The sequence below is a fragment of the Sapajus apella genome, unplaced genomic scaffold (assembly GCF_009761245.1).
Source record: "Sapajus apella isolate SASKATOON/1434 unplaced genomic scaffold, GSC_monkey_1.0 scaffold14, whole genome shotgun sequence".
NCBI lineage: Eukaryota > Metazoa > Chordata > Mammalia > Primates > Cebidae > Sapajus > Sapajus apella.
Genome location: NW_022436954.1, coordinates 1728593 through 1746549, shown reverse-complemented (window position 1 = coordinate 1746549; position 17957 = coordinate 1728593). Strand labels below are relative to the sequence as shown.

General features: G+C 49.6%; 1 protein-coding gene and 1 long non-coding RNA gene across 2 annotated transcripts in view; both read right to left on the bottom strand.

Annotated features, from left to right (window-relative positions):
* Positions 1-6453: 6453 nt before the first annotated feature.
* On the bottom strand, positions 6454-11324 carry LOC116554368. The gene is made up of 2 exons (XR_004270188.1): positions 11287-11324; positions 6454-6518 (listed from the first exon to the last, which is right to left on the bottom strand). It is a non-coding gene; the product is annotated as an uncharacterized LOC116554368 (long non-coding RNA).
* A 5030-nt stretch (positions 11325-16354) lies between these two features.
* The window catches only part of FGF19 (fibroblast growth factor 19), a 4780-nt gene continuing 3177 nt past the window's right edge, over positions 16355-17957 (bottom strand). Inside the window, exon 3 of the mRNA XM_032282361.1 lies at positions 16355-16669. Coding sequence (XP_032138252.1) covers positions 16355-16669 — 315 coding nt within the window. The remainder of the gene's footprint in view (positions 16670-17957) is intronic.

Here is a 17957-nt window from a genome sequence, read left to right as displayed (position 1 = left end):
ATTTTTTTTTTTTTTTTTGAGAGGGAGTTTCGCTCTTGTTACCCAGGCTGGAGTGCAATGGCGCGGTCTCGGCTCACCGCAACCTCCGCCTCCTGGGTTCAGGCAATTCTCCTGCCTCAGCCTCCTGAGTCGCTGGGATTACAGGCACGCACCACCATGCCCAGCTAATTTTTTTTGTATTTTTAGTAGAGACGGGGTTTCACCATGTTGACCAGGACGGTCTCGATCTCTTGACCTCGTGATCCACCCGCCTCGGCCTCCGACAGTGCTGGGATTACAGGCTTGAGCCACCGCGCCCGGCTACAGTGATTTTTTTTAATGTCCTCATTTATATTTTTTGGAACATCTCCTGTTTGTTTACACAATGAATGTAAGTTATTTTATAAGCATGATAAAAACAAAATGTTTTGGTGGATGAAGTTAAATAGACTTTTATTTTGTTCTTAAGGTGTCTTTAATTTTTAGGATTTTTTTAATAAGCAAATGAAATCACAAAACACTCGGCATGTAGGGAAAAGGCAGAGACAAACAAAAAAATTCACTCTGTCCACCGACGGATTGTTGCTAATTTGTTATTTTTCCCTTGAATTTTCATATAAACATAATTTTAATATATAAACAATGCAATATCCTTCCCCCTGCCTGCCTAACATTAGATTACACACACCCCACAAATAAGGGAACTGTTCTCTTATCGGTACATATTTAAAACACAATTTCAGCATAAATTTCATTAGCTGAAATAAAATAAAATAGACATATCTTTTGGCACAGGAAAACAGCTAACGTTGTGAGAAAAATCAATCACCACTTACAGAATAAAGCCAGTGGACAAGGAGGCTTATACAGAAGAGCATAGGTTTTAATTTCTAACTTTAAAAAAATTTGCAAAGCATTGAACGATTACATGTGCTCTAAAAATCAACACTATTGATTCCAACTATTAATCTGAAATAAAGCTTTGGAGAGATTTCCCGTCCCTAGTAATCAATTTGTTCCTTGGTTTTGTTCCTAAAATATTTTGTTTTGAAGCTAGACTGTCCTAACCTTAAAGACAAAGAAGGACCGGGCGGCTCACGCCTGCAATCCCAGCACTGTGGGAGGCCAAGGCGGGTGGATCACCTGAGCACAGGAGCTCAAAACCAGCCTGACAAACGTGGTGCAACCGTGTCTCTACTAAAAACACAAAATTAGCTGGGCCTGGTGGTGCATCACTGTAATCCCAGCAACTTGGGAGGCTGAGGCAGGAGATGTGCTTGAACCTGAGAGGCTGAGGTTGCAGTGAGCCGCGATTGGCCATTGCGCTACAACCCAGGCAACAAGAGTGAAACTCCTTCTCAGAAATAAAAAAGAGAGAACCTTTCAAAAGTAACAATAATTCCAAATCTAGATACAGTGTCCATTAATATTTCGGTGGACTTTTTTCTAGCAGCAAAATACCAGGCGGTTTTCAAACCACGTTAAACCTGACGATCTGTATCTACTGTGTAACCTGGAAGCACACCCGTTTTAACAGAAAGAGCGGAAAAAAGCAAGTTAAAAACAAAATATCATTTATTCTTATTTTGGTTAAAGGAAAAGAGAAAAAGCCCTTGAGCACAGCAACGGGTTTTTATCTACATATAGAATAATCTGTAAGGATTGCACCCCTGAGGTTGCAGTGGTCACCTTTGGGTGATGAATTATGTGTCATCTTAATTATTTTCCTTTGTATGTTTCTGTATTTTGTGATTTGGGTTTATTTTTTTAAAGCATGAAGCTGCTGGGCACGGTGGCTTATCCCTGTAATCCCAGCACTTTGGAAGACGGAGGCAGGTGGATCACCTGAGGTCAGGAGTTCGAGACCAGCCTGAGCAACATGGTGAAACCCTGTCTCTACTAAAAATACAAAACTTAGCCGGGCATGGTGGCGTGTACCTGTGGTCCCAGCTACTCAGGAGGCTGACATGGGAGGATCACTTGTGCCCAGGAGGTCAAGGCTGCAGTCGGCCAAGATTGCACCACTGCCCTCCAGCCTGGGTGACAGAGCAAGACCCTGTCTCAAAAAAAAAAAAAAAAAAAAAGTAGCATGAAGCAAGTGCAGCTTCCATAATCTGAAAGAAAAAGAAGTGGTTTTAAATCCTGAAAAGGGGTCGTTAAATGACAGTTCACTTCAAGGAACGAAAGCTTCATCTCACGCTCTGTTTGTCATAAATAAATAACACGTTTGGAAAAGGAGGCCGATGCAGGCAGGCTTCCAATCCCAGTTGGACCCCATGGGGCAGGCGGCAGAGAGCCCCAGGTTTGAGTCCATCTTTCCAGCGGAGCCTCCCCTCTGCTCCTTCCCTAATGGACCTGCTTGGGTGTGGGAGCTTCCCTGGTGGCCAGGACGCACAGTGGCTACCCCAGACCCAGCCCTGCCACGGCCTGAGGCGTTGTCCCTCTAGGTGGGAGCGTGTAGGAGTCATGCACCCCAAGGGAGGCTCTAAGAGGGCCCCCCATTTGACCAACACCCCTTCATTCTTAGAAGGCCCTGACCCTGGGTCTCCAGCGTCTGGCTCGAGGGGCTGTGGCCTTCCTCCGGGCTCCTCCCTGGTTTTTCCTCTCCTCTGCCCGCTGCCTCCCCAGGCTCAGCCCCTCCTCCTCCACAGGTCCCCTCGTCCTGCAGCCGGGGGGAGCTGCCTTTCCTCCCTTGGTGGAGCAGAAATTCTTGCTGGGCTCCTTCTCCTGCACCAGGAGGGCTGTGAGGAGCGGCCTTGCCGTCTCCACCTTCTTCTGCACTGACCTTTCCCCTCCCCAACCGGACAGCAGCATCCCAGGGGCAGGGCTGTGGGCCTTCCAAACCTCGCTGCCCCCCGCGTTGCCCAGCGTGGGGCCTCCTGCGTGAAGTCTGGTGCGATAAAGGATGAGCAGTTCTCCTTACCCGCCTTTCCGTGTCCTCCTCTGGTCCGGGGCTGTGCTGGTCCAGGAAGCCAGGGATTTTTGGCTTCTGAGATGCAGTCTCCACCACTCCACATGTTTTTTTGGTCTTAGTTTTGTTTTGACAGAGTCGCACTCTGTCACCCAGGCGGGAGGGCGGTGGCATGATCACGGCTCACTGCAACCTCTGCCTCCCAGACTCAAGTGATCCTCCCACCTCAGCCTCCCAAGTATCTGGGACTACAGGTGCATGCCACCACACCCGGATAATTTTTATACTTTTGTGTAGAGATGGGGTTTTGCCATGTTGCCCATGCTGATCTCGAACTTCTGGGCTCCAGTGATTCACCCACCTTGGCCTCCCAAAGTGCTAGGGTTACAGGCGTGAGCCACTAAGCCCTGCCAAACTCCGAACGTTTCTTCACAGCGTTAGTGAAATTCATGTTCCTGCACCTCAGTTTGCTCATCTGTAAAATGGGAGTGATACTGGTACCCCCTTCTCAGAATCGACATGAGGAGGAATACCTGCAGGTAGGAAATAGGAGAAATATATTGAGAGATAAACACTGTGAACATAACACATTCCTAACACAACCACAGAGGTTGTGGAGGTGATGGCGCCTGCCCCTCCCTTGCCCTTTGCTGGGGTCCAGGCACACAGCAGGGGCTTTGTCGGCGCTTGTGTATAGCCAATGTTCTTTTGCTTCCTGTGGGGCTTGTCTGAAAAGTTGCGGGAGCAGGGTGGAGGGCAGCTGGTCAACCCCCAAATCAGCCTGCGGGAGGGGCGAGAGGGAGCGCGCAGCTGCTGGGTGCGCTCGGGGCAACCTCGTGGCCTCCGAGTCCCCGGCCCCGCGGTAAAGGGGCACCCAGGGCACCTTGCGGACCTCGCCCTGCCCACTCTGCCCCTCGGCCTTGAGCGGGGCCCATTCCAGGCACCGCCACCAGGGGCCGCCATTGCGCCGCGGACGGCCCCGCTCCTCCGGGGAGCGGCCTGCCAGCCTCTGAACCTCCCTTCTGAACCTCCATTGCCCCAGCCAGACGTCATCCTGATAATCAGACCTACGGGGGATCTGACTATTTACTTTTTTTTTTTTTTTTTTGAGAAGCAGTCTGTATCTGTTGCCCAGGCTGGAGTGCAGTGGCACAATCTCGGCTCACTGCAACCTCAACCTCCCGGGTTCAAGCAATTCTCCTGCCTCCGTCTCCCGAGCAGCCGGGACTATAGGCGCATGCCATTACACCTGGCTAATTTTGTATTTTTAGTAGAGACTGGGTTTCACCGTGTTGACCCGGCTGGTCTCGAACTCCTGACCTCGGGTGATCCGCCCGCCTCTGCCTCCCAAAGTGCTGGGATTATAGGGAGCCACGCCCAGCCAGGACAATTTTCTAAGATCCTCACTTGAAGATCCTAATAGCTGGCTTTGGAGATGGACGTCACCAGCCTGACTAGAGTAGACACCTACCTGCTCAGGGGAGACAGCTCCTAGAGGCAGGCGGCAAGGCTGGGCCACATCAGGCTGCCCCTCCCATCTCAGTCACCACTGGCCCAGCCCCTGCCTCCTCCACACCATTAGGCTGAGGCTGATCAGAGGGGCCCTGATCCACTGCCGGGGTCCAGGCTCTGAGGCTCCACATGGCTCATGGGAAGAAGGAGACGTGGGCCCAGTGACCGGTTACCCAGTTCTGAGGGGAGAAGCAAGGTCGTGGAGCCCTGCCTGTTCTGGTTCTGCTTCTTTTCATCAGCCTGCTTGGGTCTGGGCCGCCCTGCACCAAGTCTCAGCCTCCCCAACTGGGTCGGGATTGGTGACCAGGCTTCAGCCAGGTCTAGACTCCCCACTGGCCACTTACGCATCAGTCACTCCACTTGGGGCCCCAGGAGCCACAGGGCAGGACCGCTGAGAAGGAAGGGCCCCCGCTTCACCCCAGCCTGCCTTGAGCCGCCCCTGCCTGGCGAGGACCCCATGATCATTCCCAGTCTTCCTGAAAGTAAGCAGAGTATACATGGTGCTGATGACTCAGGCTCCATGCCCAAGTGAGCATTAAAATTTCCCTGGGGAATGGCTGGGCGTGGTGGTTCACGCCTGTAATTCCAGCACTTTGGGAGGCCAAGGCAGGCCGATCACGAGGTCAGGAGTTCGAGAACAGCCTGGCCAACATGATGAAACCCCCCGATCGACAAAATATACAAAAATTAGCCGGGCAGGGTGGCACACACCTGTAATCCCAGCTACTCAGGGGGCTGAGGCAGGAGAATCGCTTAAACCCAGGAGGCGGAGTTGCGGTGAGCTGAGATCACACCATTGCACTCCAGCCTGGGAGACAGAGCAAGACTCCATCTCAAAAAAAAAAAAAATTCTTGGGGGAAAATTGAAAGTGAAATTTGGCAGACTCTGGGGAGATTTTAGAGGTGCACACTCTTCAGTCTAGCATCGCTTATGTCTTTCCATGGTGAGACGGTGTCTCCCAAAGAGACACGTCCAAGTCCTAAGCCTGGGAACTGAGAATGTGACGTTATTTGAAGAGAGGGTCTTTGCCAATCAATGTAACTAAGGGAAGGAGCTTGAGATGAGACAGTCCTGGATTGCTCGAATGGACCCTAAATGCAATGACAAACGTCCTTATAAAAAGAGGAGACACAGAGCGGAGGGGACCGCCTGATGGCAGAGGCAAAGACTGGGTGGTGTGGACACAGCCAACAAAGGCCTGGGACTACCAGAAGCTGGAATAGGCAGGAAGGAGCCTCCCCCAGGGCTTTCCAAGGGAGCATGAGCCTGCTGACCCTTGGTTTCTGTGGAAGCATCCGTACCTGTTCTCAGCCTCCCAGTCTGCGGTATTTGTATGGCAGCCAGGGAAATATATACAGCAGCTTAGAAAAGTCCTTGCCCTTGTGCACAGTGAGTTATACCCAAGGACATTTCCAGAGTGTGGGTGGCAGCCACAGGTGTGCTCACAGCTTGCCCATCTGTGGCTTAACTGGTGCTGCCAAGGTGGGGCTGTTTTAGGTGGTGTGATCAGGGAAGAAACACGGGAATAACTAGATGAAGTTGGGCAGCTTTTGGGGAAAGAACTTTCTAGGCAGAGGCAATGAAAGACCCTAAAGATGAGTGGTCAGGTTGGAGGCACAGCAAGGAGCCCAGAAGAGCTGGAGCAGCAGGAGGGTGCGCTGGGGTCCTCCAAGAAATAGAGCGTTAAAACCCACCTGTGCAGAGAACGTTCTAGGAAAGAAGGGAGACGTGCAGGTTCCTTTTTCTCGCTTATTTTTCATTCTTAACAGAATGTATAGAGATGAATATGTGTATTAGCCAGGGTTCTCCAGAGGAGTGGGACCAATAGGATGCACATATGAAAGGGAGTTTATTCAGGAGAAGTGACTCACATGATCACAAGGTCAAGTCCCACGACAGGCCATCTGCAAGTTGAGGAACAAGGCAGCCAGTGGTGGATCAGTCTGAGTCCCTAAACCTCCAAAGCTGGGAAGCCGACAGGCTCCAGTCTGTGGCGGAAAGCTAGGACAGGCATGCGCCACCACACCTGGCTGATGTTTACGTTTTTTGCCAAGATGGGCTCTCACTAAATTGCCTAGGCTGGTCTCAACTCCTGGCCTCAAGTGATCCTCCCACCTCAGACTCCCAAAGTGGTACATGTCCTTTTAAATGTCCAATTATACTATAGACATTGTCCTGAGTTTACCTCTACTGCACAATATACTTTAGATAACGAACCAACTATGAAATTTCCAAGACTCAATATAACAAAGGTTTATTTCTCCACTGTTCTCCTCCAAGTCCAGCACAGGTCATTGGGGGTCCTGCTCCACGTGGTCACGCAGGGATCCAGGCCTTGAAGCTTCACCAGTTTGTGACACAGTCGTTGTAACCTCTTCCACGTGGCTTGGTAGAGAAAGACAGAACGTGAAGAATCCACATCTGGTTTTGGTTTCCTTTTTAGTTTCTATTATAGACATTTCAAACATTCCCATGTGTAGGTAATATAATCAAACCCCCGTCTGCTAATATCCAGCCTCGGCAAGGTTCAATATTTCACCGTTCTTGTTCCAGCAATGACCTCATTCCCCACCCCTACCATTTTTGCTGAATCATTTCACCTGTAAATACTTCAGTGCATATCTAACAAATAATAGGTTTTTTACACAACCATCATACATGATCCCACCTAGCAAATTAACAATATAATTCAATTTCCAGACCATTTTCATTTATTTCAGTGGTTAAAAACTGCCTTTTTAAGGTTTTTTTTTCACAGCCTCACTCACATGACTTCATTTAATTATCTTTCAAAGGTCATATCTTCAACTACAGTCATACTGTGAGGTGCACTAGAGGTCAAGTTTTTAACATACGAGCTTTGGGGACACAATTCAGCCACATGTGTATATACAAACATACATGTATATATATACACACATGCATATGTACATGCACACACACACACACACACACACACGCACATGCACACGGTTTTGGAAAAAAGAAACTCAAACTGGAGAAAAAGCTTATAGTGAAAGTTCTCCTTCCAACCCTGTCTCCAGTCCTCTAATTCCTTCCTGTCCCAGAAGCACCACCGTTTTGTCATTTTCTATATACTTCCTTCCAGAAAGTTTATCTTCATATATAAACATACATATGTGTAGGCCTTTTTTTTTTTTTTTTTTTTGAGACAGGGCCTCACCCTGTCACCTAGACTGGAGATGAACGGCATGATCATAGCTCACTGCAGCCTTGAACTTCTGGACTCAAGGAACCCTCCCACTTCGCTGCCCAAGAAGCTAGAATTACAGGCATGCGCCACCACACCTGGCTGATGTTTACATAGTGCGATGATATCTCACTATATTGCTCAGGCTGGTCTCAAACTCCTGTCCTCAAGTGATCCTCCCAACTCAGCTTCCCAAAGTGGTACGTCCTTTTTTAAATGACAAATTATGTTACACTATAGACAGTGTCCTGAATTTACTTCTTCTACTCCACAATATACCTTCAATAAAAAACCAACAGTGGAACTGGCAAGACTCAATATAACAAACGTTTATTTCTCCACTGTTCTCCTCCAAGTCCAGTACAGGTCATTGGGGGTTCTGCTCCACATGGTCACGCAGGGATCCAGGCCTTGAAGCTTCACTAGTTTGTGACACAGTCTTTGTAACCTCTTCCACGTGGCTTGGTAGAAAAAGAGCGTGAAGAATCCACATCTGGTTTTGGTTTCCTTTTTAGTTTCTGTTACAGACATTTCAAACATTCCCAAGTGGAGGTAATATAATCAGACCCCCGTCTACCAATACCCAGCCTCAGCAAGGGTCAATATTTAACCGTTCTTGTTCCAACAGTGACCTCATTTTTGCTGAGTCATTTCACCTGTAAATACTTCGATGCATGTCTAACAGACATGGGTTTTTACACAGCCATCATAATCCCACCGAGCAAATTAACAATATAATTCAGTTTCCAGATCATTTCCATGTATTTCAATAGTTAAAAACTGCCTTTTTAAAGTTTTTTTTAAACATTCTCACTCATATGACCTCATTTAACCTTAATCATCTCTTCAAAGGTCATGTCTCGAAGTACAGTCATACTCTGAGGTGCACTGGAGGTTAAGTTTTTGTTTGTTTGTTTCTGAGATGGAATTTCACTCTTGTCATCCAGGCTACAGTGCAATGGCAGGATCTCGGCTCACTGCAACCTCTACCTCCTAGGTTCAAGCAATTCTCCTGCCTCGGCCTCCCAAGTAGCTGGGACTACAGGCGTGCACCACCATGCAGGGCTAATTTTTTGTATTTAATAAAGATGGGCTTTCACCATGTTAGTCAGGCGGCTCTCAAACTCCTGACCTCAGGCGATCCACTTTCCTTGGCCTCCCGAAGTGCTGGAATTACAGGCATGAGCCACCGCGCCCAGCCTGATCTCTTTATTTTCAACTTCAGGGACGAGACTGCCAGGGAGGAGAGTGGCACAGAAGGGGAAACCTGAACCGGGAGGTTTACAGCGAAGGATGAAAGTTGGTGATGTTTTGCCTTAAGCTGTAAATGAAAGCAAGGGAAAGCGAGCAGGCAGCCTTGACGTTAGTGTGGCAATGAAGAAGATGGAAGAAAGAAAGGAAGGAGCAGGGAGAAAGGGAAGGCGGGACGGGGAGAGGATGGAGCAGGGGAGAAGGAAGCTATCAAAATTCACACATCAGGCTGGGCGTGGCAGCTTATGCCTGTAATCCCAGCACTTTGGGAAGCCAAGGAGGGCGGATCATCTGAGGCCAGGAGTTCGAGAACACCCTGACCAACATGGAGAAACCCCATCTCTATTAAAATTACAAAATTAGCCGGGTGTGGTGGTGCACACCTGTAAGCCCAGCTACTCGGGAGGCTGAGGCAGGAGAATCGCCTGACCCAGGAGGCAGAGGTTGGGGTGAGCCAAGATCACGCCATTGCACTCCAGCCTGGGCAACAGAGCAAGACTCTGTCTCAAAAAAAAGGAGGGAGCAGCAGTAAAAATATAAGACTGTCCTTCTCATGCCTTTAAACCGTCATCTTCGATGGCTGACACCAAAAATCATGGCATCTGACGTGGTGCTCAATGTTTGTAGAGGAAAGACTTAGTGATCATTTAGAAGCGGACAGGGAAAGAGACCTTAGTAAAGGAAATGTCCTTGCACCTCACTCACAATGTTGAAGTGCTGGTGGCCTCAGACATGGTATGTTACGCAGCCAGCCACGTACGTGCACAACCAAGCAAAGCTGAACGATGGCGATGCATCCTGAGACGTGCATCACTGGGTGACTTGGCCGTTGTGTGAACATTATACAGTGGCCTCGCACAGCCCTGGGTGGTGGTGTCTGCTACACACCTGGGCTGTCCAGTCCAGCTGATTGCTCCCAGGCTACACACCTGCACGGCGCGGTACCACGCCAAATACTGCAGGCAAAGCGAGTACAGGCCCAGGTGAAATGATTCCCTCTCCCTGAGTACAGAGTGCTCAGCTGAAGCCACCGCAGCCCTGCGGGGACCAGGCCACAGCACGACAGAGACACTGAGGGCACAGCCCGGGCATCGCTGGGCCATTGGGTCCCTCTGTATTTCTTGCTGGGCAACAAAAAAAAATCCTATCTGTTCAGACCAGTGGTTCTCCATCAAGGGTGATTTTTGTATCTAAACATACCTAAAAATGTAGTGTTTTAGATATGTTTACATATGTTTAGATTTTTGTACCTAATACATCTAAATATATCTAAAAACATAGGGCATTTGTGTATCTAAACATGAGCTAAAAACATAGAAAAGGCATAGTCAAAATGTGGAATTGGAATCTCATGGGCCCACTGTTGTATATGTGACCACCAGGAACAGGTCATCATCATGGGGGGCATGGCGGTATCAACACACCCAGTGTCTGCCCATCTGTCTCTCTCTCTCTTTCTGCCTCTTTCTTTGCCTCTGGTAGCAAAAGGTACACCTTCTCTCCCCACTCCCCCAAGAGAATTCCTTTTTGATCACCTTGACAGTGGGGGAGGGAGTGCGAGACTAAGCAGGAAGGGTGCTGTCCCCTGCCCTCCGTAACTGAATGGACAATTCCTGCATCTGGGGTGGCTCTGTCCCCACCCACTGCCTCTCCTCTTTGGTCTTAGAGAACATTTCTGGCTGGCCTTTCCCAATCCTAAGAGGGAAGCTTGCCCAGTGGATGCTGAATTGTAGGAGCTTGGGGAATACCTGTGCCCTGGGTTTTCCTCCGGGGAAGTGTCTCTCCCCGCTTAGTCCTTGCATCCCATGGGCGCCGGCTCTTCCCTGGGTTGCAGGAGGGGACACAGCCCAGTTGGTCGGAGCCTCCTGTGCCCAGCTGGGATGAACAAAGGACCCAAGAAAGATCCCTGAGACCCAATCCGGGGCTCTTGCCGGAGTTGTTGGTGAGAGAAGAGAATTGGCCGTCATCTCCGCCGCGGCTGCTGAGGCCAACTTGTCACCACAACGGGAAAAGATACCTGAAAGCTGACAGACAGACAGATGACGCCTGGTGCCGTGCCAGCAGATCCCGCACACTTAAAGCCTGGCACCAGCTGGCCTTTTCAGTAAGGTGAGCCGGTAAGTTCCCTTTTTTCCCCCTCAAGTCAATTTGAGTTGTATTTTCTTTTCTTTTTTTCTTTTTCTTTTTTCTTTTTGAGACAGAGTCTTGCCTGTTGCCAGGCTGGAGGGCAGTGGCACGATATCAGCTCACTGCAACCTCCTCCTCCCGGGTTCAAGTGATTCTCCTGCCTCAGCCCCCTGAGTAGCTGGAACTACAGGCTCGCGCCACCATGCCTGGCTAATTTTTGTATTTTTAGTAGAGACGGGATTTTGCCATGTTGGCCAGGAAGGTCTCGATCTCTTGATCTCGTGATCTGCCCACCTCAGCCTCCCAAAGTGCTGGGATTACAGGCGTGAGCCACCGTGCCCAGCCTGAGTCGTGTTTTCTGTCACTTGCAACCACGAGAGTCCTAATGCCAGGGTCTTGGGTTCCAGCCTTCTTGGATGAGAGGCCTTGCCCAGCTCCTGGGCGCTTTGCCAGAATCTCCAGGAGTGAACAGGCCCGGAGGCGATGAAACGGCTCTCACTTTACAGATGGAGAAACAGGCCCGAAGAAAGAGTGGGATTCACTCGAGGCCTCCCTGCCCATGGGATCTTCTGGATTCCATTTTGGATTCTCACCCACGGAGAGGCTTGTTCAACAGAAAGACTTTTGCCCTCTTCCTCTCTTATTGTTAACTCCAGGTCAGTGGTGTGGGCCCAGAGCTAGGCTTGCCAGAGGAAACACAGGACACCCGATTCCGCTTGAATTTCAGATCAGCAACAAGTCACTTTTTAGTATACATGTGTTCCAAATACTGCACAGGCTACATTCCCACTAAAGAAATGCATCGCTCATCTGAAATTCAAATTTACTCTGGGCGCTGTGTTTATATCTATTTGGCAATGCTATCTAAAGCAGGGTCGGGGTGCAGGAAGGAAGCAAGGCGACCTCTTTATGAGGAGCAGAGGAGGGGTGGGGGAGGGTGGGTGCTAAGATGTAGCCTCAGAAAAACCATCTTCCCCGTCTCCTGCCAGGATGCCTGCATCACCCACAGTCTGCCTTCAGGGCTTCGCAGCTGCCAGGTCCGTAAAAATGTGGCCTAGAGAGCAAACGTATCAACCATCAACACTCTAGTGTGAATTAGTTTATGAAGCCATACATTGACTTGTTACCCTCAGCTGTGCAGAAGGAAGAAGACTCTGGAGAGAGAGGTGCTGATAAGCCTCTTTCTTCATTTCCGCAGATAATGTAATGATACTTTAAAAGTGGAGAGAGAAAGAGACATAAGTAAAGGTAAGGTTCTTGTGCCTCACTCAGAATGTTGAAGTGGGTAGGAGGTGCAGGAGCTTGGGGAATACCTGAAGTGCTGGTCTTCAGAGCACAAATATGGAATTCGAACTGGTTCCCTGAGCATCAGAACCACAGGAGAGCTTTGAAAAAAAATCCCAATGTCCAGACCACACCCATTCTCATTAAATCAGAGTCCTGGCCAGGCACAGTGGCTCATACCCATAATTCCAGCACTTTGGGAGGTCAGGCAGGAGGACCACTTGAGCCCAAGAGATCAAGACCAGCCTGCGCAATATAGCAAGACCCCATTGCTACAATTTTTTTTTTAAAAAAAAAACAAGCTGGGCTTGGGTATTTGGTCCCAGCTACTTGGGAGGCTGAGGCAGCAGGATCACTTGAGCCCAGGAGGTGAAGGCTGCAGTGCTCGGTGATTGCGCACCGCACTCCAGCCTGGACGACAGAGTGAGACTGTTTCAAAAAACAAAAAACAAAACAAAACAAAGAAAAACAAAAACCCAGAATCGGCCAGGTGTGGTGGTTCACGCCTGTAATCCTAGCACTTTGGGAGGCCGAGGCGGGTGGGTTATGAGGTCAGGAGTTCAAGACCATTCCGTCCAAGATGGCGAAACCCCGTCTCTACTAAAAATATAAAAATTATCTGGGCGTGGTGGCATGTGTCTGTAATCCCGACTACTCGGGAGACAGAGAACTGCTTGAACCCAGGAGGTAGACGTTGCAATGAGCTGAGATTGCACCCTGCACTCCAGACTGGGCAACAGAGCAAGACTCCATCTCAAAAACAAAAACTAAAACAAAACCCAGAATCTCCATGAATGGGTTCCAGCCATCATATTTTTCCCGAGCTGACCCCAGTGCGCAGCCAAATTTGAGAACCAGTGGACATAATAACTCTGGACAGCGGGTTGTATCTTTGGCGAGGGCTGCTGTGGGTAGGCAGCTGGCTCGGTGCCAGGCATCAGGCAGACACCATTTCACTGGATTCCTCTGTAGCCCCACCATGCAGACCCTGTTAACCTCATGTCCTCAGCAGGACAGGGTCTGCATGGTGGGGCTACAGAGGAATCCAGTGAAATGGTGTCTGCAGGGCAGAGCCTCATGTGGGCACGGCCCTGCCCACAGCCCCTGTGCTGCCCCCAGGCTGTGTGGCTCCAGGCGAGTGCCTTTCGTGTCTGGCCCTGCCAAACGTAGAGAAGGCTGTGCCCACAAGTGTCATCCAGCCCTGCCTGCCAGCTCTCCAGTCAGCGTGGCCACGTGGCGAGGGGCTCAAAGAGTGATAGGGGCATCTTTGTTTTTTTGAGAAAGAGTCTTGCTCACCCTGTTGCCCAGGCTGGAGTATGGTGGCGCGGTCTCGGCCCACTGCAACCTCTGCCTCCCAGGTTCAAGTGATTCTCCTGCCTCAGCCTCATAAGTAGCTGGGATTACAGGTGCATGCCACCACGCCCAGCCCATGTTTTTGTATTTTTAGTAGAGACGGGGTATCACCATGTTGGCCAGGCTGGTCTCGAATGCCTGACCTTGTGATCTGCCTGCCTTGGCCTCCCAAAGTGCTGGGATTACAGGTGTGAGCCACTGCACCCAGCCAAGAGGGCATCTTGATTGGCAAATGGAGACAGAGAAGGGCCCAAGGGTCAACTCTGGGTGTCCTGGGAATGTCATCAGTGAGAATGAGGTCTCCTTTGCTGGAGGGCTGGGAGGCTTATCTGAAATGGCCTTCATAGACTTGAACAACGACCTTATCCCCCTCACTGCCAATGGAAGCACCTGGGAACTACTGCCATGGGCGCCCATCCCTCCTCCCGGCTCTCTCCAGTGGCCCTTATCCCTGGCACACACTCACTTGGAATCATGTTTCATGCACACTTTGGTCTGTGGTTGCACCTGCCCCTACTTGCACTCGGGCTGTGGACCCACACCTGGTCACCCTGACCGCTAATTCTTGCCTTCCCAGCCTGCCTTGCAGCTGGGGCTGGCCTGGCCCTGTGATGCAAGCCTGGTTCTTAGGATGTAACCAGAATTTGCTGAAAGGTTCTAAAGAAGTTTTGGCTTTCTTGGTGAGAGAGGCCCAGGCGAAAAGATTCCCTCTCCCTGAGTATAGAGCGCTCAGCTGAAGCCACAGCAGCCCTGCGGAGACCAGGCCACAGCACGACAGAGATACCAAGGGAAGCTCAGAGGGCACAGCCCAGGCATCGCTGGGCCATTGGGTCCCTTTGGATTTGTTGCTGGATAAAAACCATCCTATCTGCTCAGGCCAGTGGTCCTCCGTCAAGGGTGATTTTGCCCCCCAAGAACGTGCAACAACTTCTGGAGATATTTTGGTCCTCGCAACTTGGGGGTTGCTACGGGCATCTAGTGGTGGGGGCTGCAGGAGCACCTTCCCCCCCAGTGAAGAGGGCCGAGGGCGAGAGGCCTGGACTGAGTTTTGTGTTCCTTAGTGTTTGTTTCCTGCAGCCTAAAACACTCCTGGCGGAGAGGCCGCCCTAACCACCGAGATTGCTAAAGGGAAGGTGGCCGGAGGAAGCCAAGCCCCTAGGCACGAGGACAGGGCAGGACAGCAGGGCCTGAACCAGCCTCTACCACTAGTGCTGGCTAGCCCAAACCTGGTGAACTTCTCACCCGAGCTTTTGGTGTCAAGGGGCAAACACATCAAGGGCTTCCTCCTGTGGACCGCACTGTCCCCACCAGCGCCTTCCGCGCCCTCCCCAACATTCCAGGCGGATAACAGAATGCAACTTTTGATATAAACAAACTCTGTCTTAATGTAGAAAACAAACCTCACTTACATACATAAATATAATTTGGGGGCATAAATAATGTAAGAAAATAAGAGATGTACATATCAAAATAAATTACTCATAAATAGCATGTCGGAAAGCTAAGTGCTGGGGAAAAGGGTGGAAGTCTTTCCCCGCCGCTTCCGCACCGCAAGGCGCTGGCAAGACTTGCGGTCGTCAAAGCTTTTCTTTTCCTGATTTTTGAATGAGAAGTGCAGGTTGATATAAAGCAGGGGCCTAGGAAGCCCCAGTCCACAGGGAGACGTGTGAGGACCGTAGAGGGCCAGGTGGGCCGGGAGGCGGAAGCAGTGACACCTGGGACAGCAGTTATTCTCAGGGCAGCATCCACAGCTCTCACAAAAGGAGGGAGAGACCCCAGGTGAGGTGTGGGAGATTTAGGAAGGGGTGCAGGCCTGTGGGTTCCATACCAGAGGGCCCCTTACATCCACATGAGCTGGGCAGATCCCATTCCCTGGAAACTCCATGTCACCATGGCTGGGACTGGCTGTCCTTACTGTCCGTCCCTCTGAGCTGGAGGTAAATGTGGCAGCTCCACTGTCCACCTTAGGGGAACCAGCTCTGAGCCCGGCAAGAGTCAGCTGTGTACAGGATGATGGTGTTCAAAAAGAGGAAGGAAAGTAGGAGAATGATCTTATCTGCCTTGGGGCAGACTAAGGAGTAGCCCAGGGAAGTTTATCCACGGCAGACCCAATCTTAGGGGGAATTCTCAGACGTCCCAGGGCTGGAGTGGGGCTCTGGGCTTGCCTTGCTCCAGAAGCCTGGTGGGCCATGCCTGCTCCAGTCACTTCTGGCCTGGAGGGTTCAGGAACGGCAAACAGTCCCTGGAAGTTGAGATCTAGATCAATTCCCACATGGGGTTGAGTGAAATTTACCTGCTGTTTTACAGAGCTGATCACCTGTTCCTGAAATTAAAACCACTGCATGTCTCCTGGCTGCTCCTGGGGAAGTGATGAGAAAAAATCAGAGAATTTCAGCTCAACATTGGAATGTTTCCAAAAAAAAATAAGCTCCCCATCAGTGCGGGTGTTCAAGCACAGCAGCTTGTCCGGCAACCTCGGGGGAGTGGGATGGGGGCCCGGGCAGCAGCCGGGCAGGCGTCAGGCTTCCAATGTGATGCTCAGACAAGGCTATCGGCTAGAAACTGGCACGGCCAATGGATAACTCTGCATATGTACACCTTCTAGATGTTTCTTCCTAAAGCTAAACAGAGCGTGGACTCAGGACGGTTCTTGTAGACGCACGGCCCCCACTCTGCCGGTTCCACAGCCCCTGGCACCAGTGAGGGGGCCCGGGCCTGGCCTGAGTTACTTCTCAAAGCTGGGACTGTTCACCGCCTCCAGTCCCGTGACAAGCCCAAATGGGTCCATGCTGTCAGTCTCCAGGGGTGAAGAGAACACGTCAGATTCCAAGTGGCCCCTGAGGTCCTCAGGTTCCTCTGGGGCTATGGGCAGCATGGGCAGGAAATGGGACAGCGGAAGAAAGCCTCGTTTCTTGTACAGCTGCCGCTGTTTGGCGCTGCTCAGGGAGACCGGGAGGCGGTGCTTCTCGGATAGGTACACATTGTAGCCATCAGGGCGGATCTCCTCCTCGAAAGCACAGTCTTCCTCCGAGTACTGGAACTGCAGAGAAAACAGGCAGCTCTGAGCAATCCACAGTGGACAAGGAACACGGGGGCACGTGGACATTTGTGCTTTGGGCTGTCCCTGCTGGCCACCAGCAGTGGCCTTCCACATGAGCGTCACTTGCATGCTTTATATATGCTTGCTGACATACACACTGTATATGTAAGTATATATAAAATATGCCTTTACATGTATAAATATGTATGATATACAGTGTATTTTACATGTATAAATATATATGATATACAGTGTATTTTACATGTATAAATATGTATGATATACAGTGTATTTTACATGTATAAATATGTATGATATACAGTGTATTTTACATGTATAAATATATATGATATACAGTGTATTTTACATGTATAAATATATATGATATACAGTGTATTTTAAGGCCAGGCACAGTAGCTCATGCCTGTAGTCCCAGCTCTTTGGGAGGCCCAGGCAGGTGGATCACTTGAACCAGAGTTTGAGATCAGCCTGGGCAACATGGTAAAATTCCATCTCTACAAAAAGCACAAAAATTAGCGGGGCATGGAGGTGGGCGCTTGTAGTCCCAGCTACTGGGGAGGCTGAGAGGTGGGAGGATGGGTTGCGTCTGGTGGGGGGGGGCGTCAAGGCTGCAGTGAGCAATGATCATGCCACTGCACTCTAGCCTGAGTGGCAGAGCAAAACCCTGTCTAAAAAAAACCCCATATATATATATATATATATATATATATGCATATGTATATATATGTTTGTGTGTGTATGTAAATATATATACATATGCATAAACGCAACACACACATATAATACAAATGTACTGTACATGTAAGTATATATATGTATATTATATTAATATAACATTAATACATTAAATGTATATTTATATATTTATATATCTTTATACATTCTTTATAATCTTTATATATATACTACGTATTGAGGTATATATTTCATATATGTATATTTTATGCATATATGTAATACTACATATGTACTACATATAGACCCAAATAATTTCCACTAAATTACCTCACTTTTTCAAGAGTCTTGTCCTGAGCAATAATATCCATCAACTCACATGAATGCTGTCCATGTCTCCCTTACCCTTTGCATTAAATACATAACTCCTGGCGTTTAAAAAGTTCCTGGGCATTTCACTGGCACTTTGGGAAACACAGAAACACCGGGTTATCACTCAGGTTAGGTCTTTTAAATGACGTGTAATCCGATCTGGAGCCCAGACTAACGCAACGGTTCGCCACCTATCTCAGCAATCACTGTGTGCCTTTAT